Below are 13,409 nucleotides of genomic sequence, written 5' to 3'. Positions count from 1 at the left end.
CTCAGCCTTTTCAACCGGCCCACATGATTTGGAACCCAGTGCGTTGTAAGTCAAGATTTTTACGACAAACCATCTCTCTTGTAAAAATGATTAAACGTGATGTTCAAAGGTTTCCTAATTGGTATCTGTTCCCTTCCGATTATGTTTTGTGCAAAAGGAATATGGCATCTTCTGATTTGACTCTTTTTGCATTGTATCCTTTTCTTAATTATTACAAGTAAAACTTCTCCAGGCAGAAAATTTTAAGTCAGTCATTCCAGCCCCTAGTAGTGATTTTCTTTCGTAACACACTTTTACTTTCATAGGGAGATACGGCCAAAGTCTTGTGGAATTCTGTTATTTTAGCTACTTTTTGGCTGCTTTGGCAAGAAAATAACAAAACAATCTTTGAAGATGGATGTGTAAATAACAAAATTATTTTGTGGGATAAAATTGCCATACTTCCTTTTGGGCATCAGTCTCAAAAAACTTTCAAGATACTTCTTTTTTCTTTATAAACTTAGACTAGAAAGGGTTTTGGGTTAATTTCATACTACAGGCATTAATGTTCAAGTTGATCAATCTATACAATACAGAATTTTAACTAATTTGTGTTTCCTTTAGATGGCTCTTTACTTCTGTTGACAACTTGTTCACTCTTTCGTAATTAATTCAGTCAATGATATAGTATGTTTCTACTTTAAAAAAATGAAATATGTAAATGATGAAAATATTATTCATAACAACACAGAGGAACTCTCTGTCATGATTAATGGTAACAATTTATTCCTATATGATATGTATTTATAATTTTAAGACAAATGATAATAGGTAAATGATATATTAATGGTTGAAAATTAATGAATATAAAATATTTTCCCAGAAGAGTATGCACTTAGTTACACCAAGAGAAATAGCTGCACAAACCTGACCACTCTGTAAATCAACAGCTATCATCATTCCAGGACCTAGCCGGCCTTTCATGGTAACTTTTGCATCATCAACTGGTACAACACCAACCTAGATAGCACAAGGAATTACTGTTAGATAATGCAAAACAAACATAGAACAGCAACAGCTTCAAGATGTTCAAGACAGGACATGAATACAGAAACCTCATCAACCACATTAAATAAAGAAATAATCCATTAGGAGATTAAAAAAAATACTACTAACATAAAAATTTACTAGAATTGTACAGAACAAACAATGCAAAACCCAAAACCTAAAGATCACTAATTTTTTTACCCATAGGAAATAAGAACATATCAAAATGTTAAATTTTAATCAGATCATCAAAACTAAACAATAAACATATCAGATCTAGAACCTACCCCCAAAAAAAAAAAAAAAAAACATATCAGATCTAGTCATTTTCTTTTATTCAGATTTTAAACCATCCAATTATCTTCAAATTTCAATAAATTAACATATAGTAAATGCAACCTAAGTCTCCCACCTGTAGACAGACAGACTCTCTTTAGACACTCCAATATTTTCTCAACTCTACCCACAACCAGATTTGAATAGTTCCATAGTCCATTTCCCACTTAAAGTAGACCCAAAAGCTTATTATTTATCTATCTAATTATTTTAATTTTTGATTTAAGGTTCCTACTTATTTGAATTGGATCATTACCACTTTAGAAGACATTTAGTTTCCCAACTATTACTTTTCTTATTTTAATGAGATTTTTACTTATTTGAAGGGGACTTTATTCCCTTTTTGTTCAGGACTTGAACACTAAAAAAGGGTGTCTCTTTTACCACCCTTGGAGAATATATTGCCCACTGAAATGACATGATGTTTGAACAATTTTCTTCTCAATCTCTCTCTAGCTGCTTCCTTTTTCTTCTAATTATTTCCTATCTAATTTATGTTCTTGTCTCTTTCAAACTTCTCTTCTTCCCTTCTGTTTCTCCGCATTTCTCTACTTTTATGCTTTAGAAATGAACTAACAAGCCGGGGTAATTTGCTGATTTGGCTTTGTTTCACAAGAAATTTTTTTCCTCTTATGATTGAAGCTATTAAAATTATAACTTAAATAATTTAAAATTTACCGTAGTGAAACTTATCGTGCTGTCCTGGGACTCTCCTATTAATATTTGATTGTTCCTGTAGTGTATACCATAAATATGTAATTACTTGACCTTGAATTGAACAAGCTTATGGGATTTGATCCATCTGATCTGTTCATATATGATAATTTTTTGTTTTCCATCTCTAAGTAGTCAACCAAATTTCATGTTTTCAGATTGTCTGAGGATACAATTCTGCATTTTTTCCAATGAGATTTTCAGCTATTAGCCCAAAAGTGTCAGGGAAAAAAGTTTCACTTAGTCAATTAATTAGTTATAATATGCTTGGGAAAGTTGTGCATCAACTATTCAAAACCCTATGCTGATTTTTTAAAGATGAGTTACAACAAATAGTTAAAGATAAATAACACACCTCAGATGCAACATACACAACATTGTCAATCGTTCGCCAATATCTTGCAGGGCGAAGTCCATTTCTATCGAGACAAGCACCAACAGTTTTTCCATCACTGTGCAGATGAATTAAAGACAAGTATCAGAAGAAAGGATATCAATTGAAAAGGATTGGAGTAACAAGGATTCAAAGAAAACAATAATCAGAACAGGGAGAAAAGAAAAGAAACAGAGACACAAAAAATATGAAATAGAAATGCTTTTATGAATGAACTACTTTCCAGATTATTTGTAACATAAAATGTACTTTTAAATTCTTAAAGGCAGCCCAAAGCATGCTACAATTTTCCACAAATTCAATTTCACTTCACATGGATGTGAAGATAACACCACACCAGGAGGAGTTCATCATAAAGTTATTTTGTTGTTTCATCATATTGCCTTTTTTACTAGTTAAATTAAATAAACAAAAGCAAATATTGTTTATTTTAATTTCAATCAGCCATCTTAAACTAAGAGCCAGTATCATGATCTGTCAAACTCTAAAATAGTTTTATTATTTAAAAAAAAAAATTAGCCAATACTTAATTCCAAAGGTCTCACTTTGCAACTAAAGTACATTCAATAAATTTAGTTACTAATCAAAGCAGACAATAACTACATTGCTCTTAAACCACTGACTAATCCTGATGGCACCTTTCACCACAAGTTCCAAATTTTCCAGCTCTTCTCAACCAAAAATTGTAATTGCAATTAGGGCCAGTTTTGTTTCCTTTTTCTCAACAAATATGACTTTTTACCAAAAAAGAATGACAAAAATCCCATCCTTGTCACAGATTTTGGTATTCTGCAATTTTATAATATCAGAAAAAAACTATTAGTATGCTACTGATATTGTTACCTGAATAAAAGTAAGGCAGGCCCATCCCAAGCTTCCATCTGACCCTTGTAATAGTCATAAAAATCAACTACCTAATTGAAAAAAAAAAAACAATTTCAGTATTGGCCACACAATGATCAATTAAATTAAATAAATTTAGGTACAACCTGTTCATAAAATGACAGAAGATGAACACAAGTTTCATTTTGATAAATTTAGGGATATTTAGCCTTCATTTACTGTCAACTTTAACAGAAAATAACAAAAATACTTCAAAACCCAAAGTTATTTATTTGGTTTTTATCTTCAAATTTTCAAAAAAAAAAAAAAAACTTAAGGAAAATCACAAAAGATTGGAGAAACAAAAAGAAAAAAGAAGTTAGAAATTAAGAAAACTTGTTTGATTTCAATGTTTATATATTAAAAATAACAATAAAAACAAAAATAACCATAAAATAATACAATAAAATTAAAATAGAAAACCACTTTTAAAATTGTTAAAAAATACAAAAAATTGCATATTTAAAATAGAGAAAGGACAACCATTTTTATTAAATAAATTTAAAAACATTCAAATCAAATAAATAGAAATAAAAAGAGAAAAGATGTCAGCTTTTCAATTTTTTTTTTTTTAGTAATTTTGTTTTTTATCTTTTAGTTTTCAAAATATTGATTTTATCATTTATTAATTAGGATGTTTCTCTATTTTTTAAAGATACATATCAGCATTTTTTGCTCTTATTTTTTTATAACATATATAATGCATAATACCAATTTGTCTATAAAGCATAATTGCAAGTTCCTACTTAATATCTCCAAACTGAACAAAAATACTTGTGTTCTTTTTTTTAACATTTCATGACTAAGTTGTACCTTAATTTACAATCTATCAAATAAATTCATTAAAAGTAACAAGTGGAAGAGTGTTGATCATATACATTGAATGGTGCACATTAATTAAAAGTTAAAAGAACTATATGGAAACAAAAAGTAGGAAAGCAAACAAAGAAAATCATAGATTGAAAGCAACAACACAAATACAATGGCCTATGCTGTAAAAGAATTTAAGACCCAAAAAGTGCATAGAGCCAGAAGACTTTAATTGACTGAAACCAAAATCAGTATGCTGACTTCAACCAGTTTATTTTTAATTTTTGTTTTTTCAAGGATGAAGCAACAAAGAGATATGAAATGAACCAGAATCATTTGTAATCACCATAATTAGTCACTTCTAAAAATAAGAAGAAAGAATCAATATATCTTGATAAATGGAAGGAGAAATTAATATGCAAAATAGAAAATTTTCAAACAAAAATCTTAGAAGCTCCTCACAACAAAATTGTTAACACAGAATACCTCAGGATATTTAATCATCAAAGTGGGGTGGTTTTTGTATGCCTCTGGGACAAGAATCATTAGAGCCTCCTCTGGAGTTCGGCCACTTCTTAGTAACAACTGGACAAAGTAAGGAAGAAAATTAATCAAATTATCTGAACAATCTATTGATTGAAAAGTGACCAAGCGAACCGATGAATCATGGAAACATTTCTGGTAGAGGATTCACTTAAAGGACATAAAGAAAAGAATAACTCATGAAAAAAAACAGACTGCAATTAAAGTCATCCACCAACAAGCATAATGTGGTAACTACGATATCCACCACATAGCAATTTCCACTGCCCAAGTGCCCCTATAAGAACATTAATTATTTTCAAGTAGAAAAATAAATTCCTTATTATGTTTGACGTTGATTTCACTGAATTGTAAACTGAAAAAGGATTAAAATTGGAGTAGAGAGTCCTCTTGTCAAAACAGTTTGTTTACTCTATCAATAAAAGTGTCCTGCTCTAAGATGCAAGAAACTTTTCAAATCTTGCGGGGACAATATCTTACAAAGTTTCAACTTACAACACAAGGAAAACCTAAAGTTCATGACACTTTCAACCAGATCAGCTACCTTACCAACTACCATGGTAGCACTCTCTCAAATTCTCTTACAACTTTATAACACTTCAACTTATCTCTCTTGGTCCAAACAAAAAAGAAAAAAAAAAAAAAAGGAGATATACCAGCCTCCCCAAAGAAAAATAAGAAAACTAATTTATAAGCTAATATGAATGCAAAACTGATCAGATAGCGAAAACCTTGATAGTCTTCAAGACAAGACACAAAATGAAATTAAACAGCAAATCTACCTATCTCAAGCCAAGAATTTATTAAACAGCCAACTAAGAGCTGTATTATAGAAAAAAAAGTAAGTGGCAAAAGAGTTGCAATACTCCTCCATAAACAAAAGAGAAATGGAAGTGTTGCTTCATAAAAAAATTTAATTCAGGGTCTAAATTCACGATATGATGTATTCTTTTCAAAAAGATGTCTAGATAAACTTGTTTTTACATCCAACCCAGCCAATTGATTTAAATCTTTAAAACTTCCGCATATTAATCATAAGCAAATAAAACATAAAACAGCAATAGAACACTCAAACTATGATGTATTCAAATTAAACTAAAAGGCTATAAATTCCTCTTTCACCATTATCACAAAACCTCTTAAATATTCTATATGAAAACATCCCATCCAAGAACTTTGTCCCTAATGAGCTTGGTGCTTTGAAGAAAGGTTCTTGAAAATGTACAAAAGAATTTATTTAACAAGGCCACAACAATGCTTTGCAGTCCTCAAGCGAGTCCTCAAAAGGGGAAATTTCTAAAACAGGCGATAAGAGAGTTGGATGCAGATAAAGACAAAAAGAATCTTTCTAAGACACATGCATATGCATGCATAGGAATAAAGATCAACTATAAAACAAGACAAAGAACTAAAACATCAGGACAGCAGCAAGAACATAGTTGCCATCAAAGCTCTCTGAAAGCTTGCTGAATCATCTTTTTTAAGAAAATTGCAAATCTCCGATAGTACTCATAAAAAAGTCATACAAGTCAAAACAACCGTTGCCAACGTCATTCACAGATATAAATAGGGTTAACTTTTTTGTTGTGTTTTTATAAGAAATAATTTACAAATGTGGCATTAATATAGCAACAAGAACGCAATTAAGACTCCAGCCAAGAAAGATTTCAAATCATTAAGGATTTCAATTTCTTTTTCCTTTTGCTTTCCTGTGATACATTTCAAATGCATCATCTGTAAAAATGAAATTATTAATAATAAAAATAGACTCCTGCTAAAAACACAATGGAAACCATGTAAATATTGAAAGTGAGACATACTTCTGCTGCACTATCAAGATTTGCAGAGTCTGACACCTTTGGGTTTCCAAAAGGACGAATTTCATTTTCACGACCTTGCCAAACAGCAGACTTCAATGAGGCCTCCCGAGATCGCATCCAGTTCAAGTTCCCCTGCATAAATATTTCAGCAACTGGTACATATTGATTACATGCAACTAAATGCAAAGAACATCATATCAATACAGGCAAGTTACTTTATACAAATAATACCTGTATGGTATTTATCTCTCCATTATGACCAAGTAACCGCATAGGTTGAGCAAGAGGCCATCTGGGGCTAGTATTTGTGCTATACCTTCGGTGATAAATAGCAAAAGGGGTTTTATAAAAGTCACTCTGAAGGTCAGTATAAAATAACCCCAGAACTTCTGAACGAAGCATGCCCTTGTAAACAATTGTTTGATTTGACAGAGAACAAAAATAGAGCTCATTTCCCCAATTTTCCAATGTTGCTGCTCTTTCTATCAATTTACGACAGATGTACAGTTCCCGCTCAATATCTTCAATATTCTCTTCTTTAATGACTTTAACAAACACCTGTTCTACATTTGGCATGGTTTCTTTTGCATAGTAACCAACTACAGACATATTTACAGGAACTGATCTCCATCCAAGCACCTCAAGACCCTCTTGTTTAAAAGTATTTAAAATGACTATGGAAAAAAAGAACTAATGGTCAAAAGAGAGGTTAAATATAAAAAGAACATAATAGATCACAGTGGGAGTAACCTAATGTATTGCATAAGAGTAAATAAAAGCACAAGGATAAGATAAAGATCTATGCTGTTAAGATACAGTCTTCCCTGTCTACAATTAGTATCATAAAGAGAAACTCTCTGGAAAATTATTTTTAGATAAGCTACAAGATAGCAGCCACTAGTTTCTGAACAGGTTCAATATCCTAAAGACAAGAAAGAAAGAGCAACCTTAACCAAACAAAAATAAAGGATTTACAATAACAAAATGACTGAAGAATAATGGTACAAGTTTCCAACACAACACAGCACACAAAAAAAAAAAAAGAGCTACAAGCAACTTCAGTCATACAAAGTAAACCATGCATCAGAAAACAATTTACATCATCAATTGTTTCAGCACTGGACAATACATCATTATACCGAAGTACTGGCACTAATATGGTTGCAGAAAACCAGAACAAATAGTTGAGGAGCTCCAAGCATCTGCTCCTAGCTAAAGTATATCCTACTGAGTGTTGGCCCAATATCAGACAAAAGGTTTTAGCACATCACTGAATTTACTAAAGTCCAGCTAAAAGGTTGTAGGGTTGTCATGCTGACTGTTACTTTAATTCCATAAGAATGAGAAATTCACTACAAAAGGCTTTGGGAACAACTTCATCCAGATGGATTTGTGTGTTCACCATTTTTCTGTATTCCTGGCAACAGTAGAACCAAACTGGAACTTAGATGTCTTTTTCTTAGCTATTCTCCTACCGAAAAGGTTATAAATTACCACCAGCCCACTAAAAATTAATGTCCATTGGATTTCACATTGTTAGGATTCCATGTGCAAAGTATAGGACTTGGATCCCGTATTGAAAAGTATGGGTAACTAGTATAGGGTTTATATGGTCTTGTGCTCTCCTATCTCAATAGCTAACTTTTAAAGTGTGATTTTCTCCAGGTTTGTATCATTTGATATCAGAGTCTCCATCACATCTCTTGGTCGCAATCGTGCAACGTAGGTGATGATATCGATATTGCACTGTTAACCTAAGGCTAGTAGGGAGCTAGCGTATAGCCAACTTGAATGGATGTTGGGACTGCGAAGCATGGTGGAATGTTAAGATTTCAAGTGTAAGGTATAGAACTTGGATCCTACATTGGAAAGTATGGACAACTAGTGTGAGGTTTATATAGTCTTGGGCTCTCCCATCTCAATAACTAGTTTTTGAGGTGTAGTTCTCCTAAGGTTCGCATCACACATTCCTTAAACATCATCTATACTTCTTTTACCTAGCTTCAAGAGATGATTTTAGAGTGAGGACAGAAGTAGGATTTCCCAAGTCCTTCCACAACTCACCAATGATGTTGATTAACCAATTTGAACCCAAATCTAATGCAGTGACTGAATTAATCACACATAAGCCACAACATTAATTTAGAAACTAAATCTGGTGAACAGGATCTAAAATTACTCAAGCTATATTAAAAAATAAGACAACCTGTTAAAGACACAAAAACTGAACCAAGTAAACACTTTTTTGTAGAATTCTACTTCTCCTATAGATCTCATTTTGCACTTGCTCTTAAGAATATGCGTTAGCCAACACCCAGATTCAAGTTTATCTCTCACAGAAATCTATGACCTACATAAAGCTTTACCTAATTATGTATCATCTTTCACTCATGGAATACAATATTTCATTAGTTTCTCCATCAAGGGACTATGACCTTTAGGTCCTACATCTCTTTGCTTCAACCCCCATTCAACTTTGTCAGAATTTCAACCCCAAGGTAAATTGATAGAGCCAGATCTTCGGAATTCTGACACTAAGGTCAGCTCTGGAGCAACATTGATTATCTTGACACAAACAAATGAAAATTACCTATACAAGATTACCCCTTACTTAAACTGTGCCTCCACAGGTTGCAACTTCTGACACCAATAGTTGCTTAACATTTCATCAATCTTAGAACTACTGCTTGCTTATCATGCAAAAGGTACCAAACACTGGATATTTAAATCAACTTTAAACCAATGTCATTATGATACTTATGCTAACATCCTATAAATAATAAACCATGCATAAACTAGGTTAATAGAAAATGCACATATCAAAATAAGCTCATGTCAACCAGAATATATAAACCATCAAGTAAAACTTGATAATAATACAAATTGAGGAGTCAAATAACCCTTCACACATGCATTCTCTAATCATCGCAAATGCAAAGCAACAATGTTGAAATGAATTGAAAGAAAGAACCATGAGTAATCACCTTCTTTGGCTTTTTTCACAAGTTCATCACCTCTGGGGAGAAAAACCATTCCAACACCAGTGTGCAACCTATCAAAGGAAGCAATCCCTTGCTCTTCAGCCCAATTATTAAACAGATCCCATGGAATTGAAGTCATCAATCCTGAACCATCACCAGAATCATTATCTGCTCCACAGCCACCACGATGTTCCATGCAGCCAAGAGCTGAAAGAGCATCCTTAACAATTTCATGAGATGCTTTATTTTCCAAATTGGCAATGAATCCAACTCCACATGCTCCTCTTTCAGAAATTATATCCTCCAAGTTAGCAACCTGCTAAGCATTAAATTCAAATGAAAAGACCATTCTATAAATCATTTCACATTTATAATAAATTCACTGATAATGAATTTAAATGACAAGATGTCATAGTTCCAACGCAGATGGGAGAAAGGGGATGCCAATGATATGCAATTGAGACTACAAGATTTTTTTTATTGCAAAAACAAAAATACGGAACTGTCACCCAGCAGAACAGGTCACAATGTTACATCAACTAAAAAGATTTGTCAAGGATTAATTCGCAAAAAACCACAAGTAACAGCATAGATCAGCTATCAAGCTTCACATTGGCATACATTAGTTAAGATTAGTTCAACTTTAAGTGCAAAACATCAGAGATTCTTGTAGGCAACTTTTTTATCTTTCAGATCTGATAAGTAACAATGTACCTAGAATTATGTCAAAAATGTAGAGGAACAACAGCAGTTGCAAAAATTGTTTAAAGAGAAACACAGATAAAAGCCCAACGCAAGAAAAAGACAATACAGTCAAAGCCAATAATAGAAAAATTCAATGATATTCATGATCCAAGAATATAAAGGAGTAAATAGCATCCAAGAAAATCATGTCCTAAAGAAATATTTATATAAATTTGTTTCAAACCTTCAAATGCTATCTTCTTTTCTCTCCTCCAAACAAACAACACATAATAGCAATGTAAATTCTCATCCCACATAAATCCTATGTACAACTTGCCAACACATCTAAAGCAAAAATCAAAAAAACAAATTTGACTTTCAAAAAAGGAAAAATTAAATAGTAAGATGTCCTTGGAGTTAGCTACTGTGGCAAATAACAACCAGAATTCCACCTAATCTTCTCTGCAACAAATATAACACCATTACACAACAAAATGTTTTCTTCTTCAACCATCTTTTACCAATTACATCATTTTTTTTAAATAGAAAAATTAATAAATTGTATTAATTAAAAAAATAATAATGCAGTTAGTGCAACCAAGAGTTCAGGAAAAGAAAACCAGGCCACCCCTACTTCCAAATCCTTCTGAATAAAGAAAAATGCAATGCTTCTCAATAACCCATACAGAAAGAAAAATTATTAAAGGTCAATCAATCAACACTGATGAAAGGAAATGGACCATTATTTCTCAAATTATCTGATTTAATTCTAGATAAAAAATTTGATAAAAGGTCAATCAATCAAAGCTAGTGAAACATTATCCACTAGAAAAATTATACTATGAAAGAACAAATTTCTAATCTACTTTTTATAAAATAAATTTTTGAATTAAGGTTACATACCCATAGCCATTTTTAAAATACAACGAAGAGAGAGTGCAAGGATTCAAAATATGATTTACAATGGGCAAAAATGGCAAGACCTTGGATGACAATTTCTACAGTGAATTTGTTGGGTAGCAAATCTACAGTGTAGCAAGGGACATAACTCATGTAAACAAAACAAATACAAAAGAAGCCACCTCACACCCAAAAAGAAAGAAACAAAAAAGCATAAAATGCAAGTCATTGATAATATATTTATTAGCTTCTAGTTCTAAAACCAATCATTCTAACTTTGAACTTCCTTTTATTTCCTTTGATCCACAAAACACCAAAAAGAACAATGAACCAACTACCCAAAGTGACTTACAAAAAACAGTTTGTTCCTAGATTCTTCATTCCATTAACATACAAATCAAACAATTAACTGTTTTCATTTTGTGTTTAGAATGTTAATTCTCAATTCCCTCGTTTCAATCAGCCTATGGTTATCTTCATATGCTTTTTTTCTTTTCAAACAGGAAGAGAATTTATAATTAATTTATACGATAAATTACACTAAGTTGTCTTCTGATAATTTATAATTAATTTACTAGTCAAGAATTCTGACTGCCACTTCAAGGAAAAAAGGAGTAGACATAAATTGAAAAAAAAAAAGAAACGTAATCTTATTTGAACTGAAACCTTGTTTGCCGCTAATAGCTAAAATTACTTGAATTTGATCTCCTTCATTAGCCTACTTCTTTACTACATGAGCCATCAAGCCATCTTTTAAAATGAAAAGAACGTTAACAAAACAGTGGCTTAGTGTTTTCGAAAAATAAAAAAATGTCACAACTAAAGCAAAAATCAAAAAAACAAATTTGACTTTCAAAAAAGGAAAAATTAAATAGTAACGAAATCGCCATAACTGTGACGGAGAAGGAACGAAATTACAAAAGTCAAAGACTACAAAATCAAATAAATAAAAAGAAAGAAAAGAAAAAAGACCTGCTGGATTTGTTGAGGAGGAAATGATTGGTGAAAACGATGACGTTGAAGATCGAGCACAGCTTTAACAACTGAGGAGTTGGTTGGAGAAATTATAGTTTGTTTAGAGGAAACACCTATTCTTCGTCTGACTCTCTTAGATTTACAATACAATCCCACGAAATCAACAAAAAAAGGGTTTCCGCTGGAGGAAAGGAGAGAGGTAGGCTTTTGTTTTATATTAGTGGTGAGATGAGGAATGGGAGAAAATGAAGATTGTAAAGAAGCCATTAGAAGAGAAGGAGAAAGAGAAGAGATTGTGAATTTAGGGAGAAAGGAAAGAAGAAGGAAAGATGTGAGGATGAAAGAAAATGTGGATTTGAAAGAAGATAAAATGGGAAGGGCGGAAAGGACCGGTAGCGCCAACACAAAACCTCAGCCACCCGCGCCTCTTCTCTTCTCTTGTTTCATTTTCTCCCCTCTACCATCACTACCACCACTCACGTCTTCGCTAATTTTTTTATTATTATTATTAATTTTGGCTGAGGTAATGCAATCGGTCACTAAAGCAGAAACTGGAAAGTCTCCAGTCACTACGTTTGTCTTATACACAACCTACCAAAGCCAGTCCAATTCTGAAACGCCGTCATCCTCTCATGCAAATTCAATACTCCCTAATCTACAATATACGATATCAACATCCATCAATGTATCCCTCTATGAATGTATCTCATCGTTGATTTTGTCGTTGGATTAATTTCGTAGGCCAGCAAGAAAAGCTAATTCTGCAAGGATAAATGATTAAAAAATTCATAAATAAAAAAAAAAAAACCATAAGTAGACCTAGTAAAACTAACGGGTGACTTATATTATTTGCGGATATCCATCTATAAACTGGGTATGGGTTATAGATTTTTGAACTTATAACCTTATAATATTGTTTTTTATAGGTGGGCCAGGTAAACTTGTGGATACCTACAGGTTCATTCGGGAAAATTAAAAAAAAAATTGTTGAAGTTTAAAGTTTCAACCTGGTAATTAAAAAGTTTAGAAAAAAAAAATGTAAAGGATTTTGATTGCAATGTAAGAAAAGTCTTATGTTGTCATTATACTATTTATATTATTTTATTTTAGGAAAATTAAAATTTTTAGTCTTATTTTAATCTGTGTATACATATATATATCACTTATTTCAAAATTTAAACAAATATACCATAATAGTAATCTGTTTTTCCATGCAGAGATTCTCTCTTTTTCTTTGTAACTTTTTCTCTCTTCTTCCTTAGCTTTCAAATGAGGACCTATGTAGAGAGATCCTCTTTCTTTTTCTTTGCAACTTTGGAACTGTACTCTAAAAAATAGAACAAG

At 32.0% G+C, this 13,409-nt stretch overlaps 1 protein-coding gene across 1 annotated transcript in view; it reads right to left on the bottom strand.

Annotated features, from left to right (window-relative positions):
- LOC123205484 (ferredoxin-dependent glutamate synthase, chloroplastic) overlaps positions 1 to 12,571 on the bottom strand; it is a 34,888-nt gene extending 22,317 nt beyond the window's left edge. Inside the window, exons 1-8 of the mRNA XM_044622441.1 lie at positions 12,063 to 12,571; positions 9,510 to 9,822; positions 6,757 to 7,199; positions 6,526 to 6,657; positions 4,649 to 4,747; positions 3,314 to 3,384; positions 2,432 to 2,528; positions 907 to 999 (exon numbers count right to left, since the gene is read on the bottom strand). Coding sequence (XP_044478376.1) covers positions 907 to 999; positions 2,432 to 2,528; positions 3,314 to 3,384; positions 4,649 to 4,747; positions 6,526 to 6,657; positions 6,757 to 7,199; positions 9,510 to 9,822; positions 12,063 to 12,332 — 1,518 coding nt within the window. The 5' untranslated portion in view covers positions 12,333 to 12,571. The remainder of the gene's footprint in view (positions 1 to 906; positions 1,000 to 2,431; positions 2,529 to 3,313; positions 3,385 to 4,648; positions 4,748 to 6,525; positions 6,658 to 6,756; positions 7,200 to 9,509; positions 9,823 to 12,062) is intronic.
- Positions 12,572 to 13,409: the final 838 nt, after the last annotated feature.

Source organism: Mangifera indica, unplaced genomic scaffold, assembly GCF_011075055.1.
Source record: "Mangifera indica cultivar Alphonso unplaced genomic scaffold, CATAS_Mindica_2.1 Un_0007, whole genome shotgun sequence".
Taxonomy (NCBI): Eukaryota; Viridiplantae; Streptophyta; class Magnoliopsida; order Sapindales; family Anacardiaceae; genus Mangifera; species Mangifera indica.
This window is presented reverse-complemented; position numbering and strand designations above follow the sequence as displayed.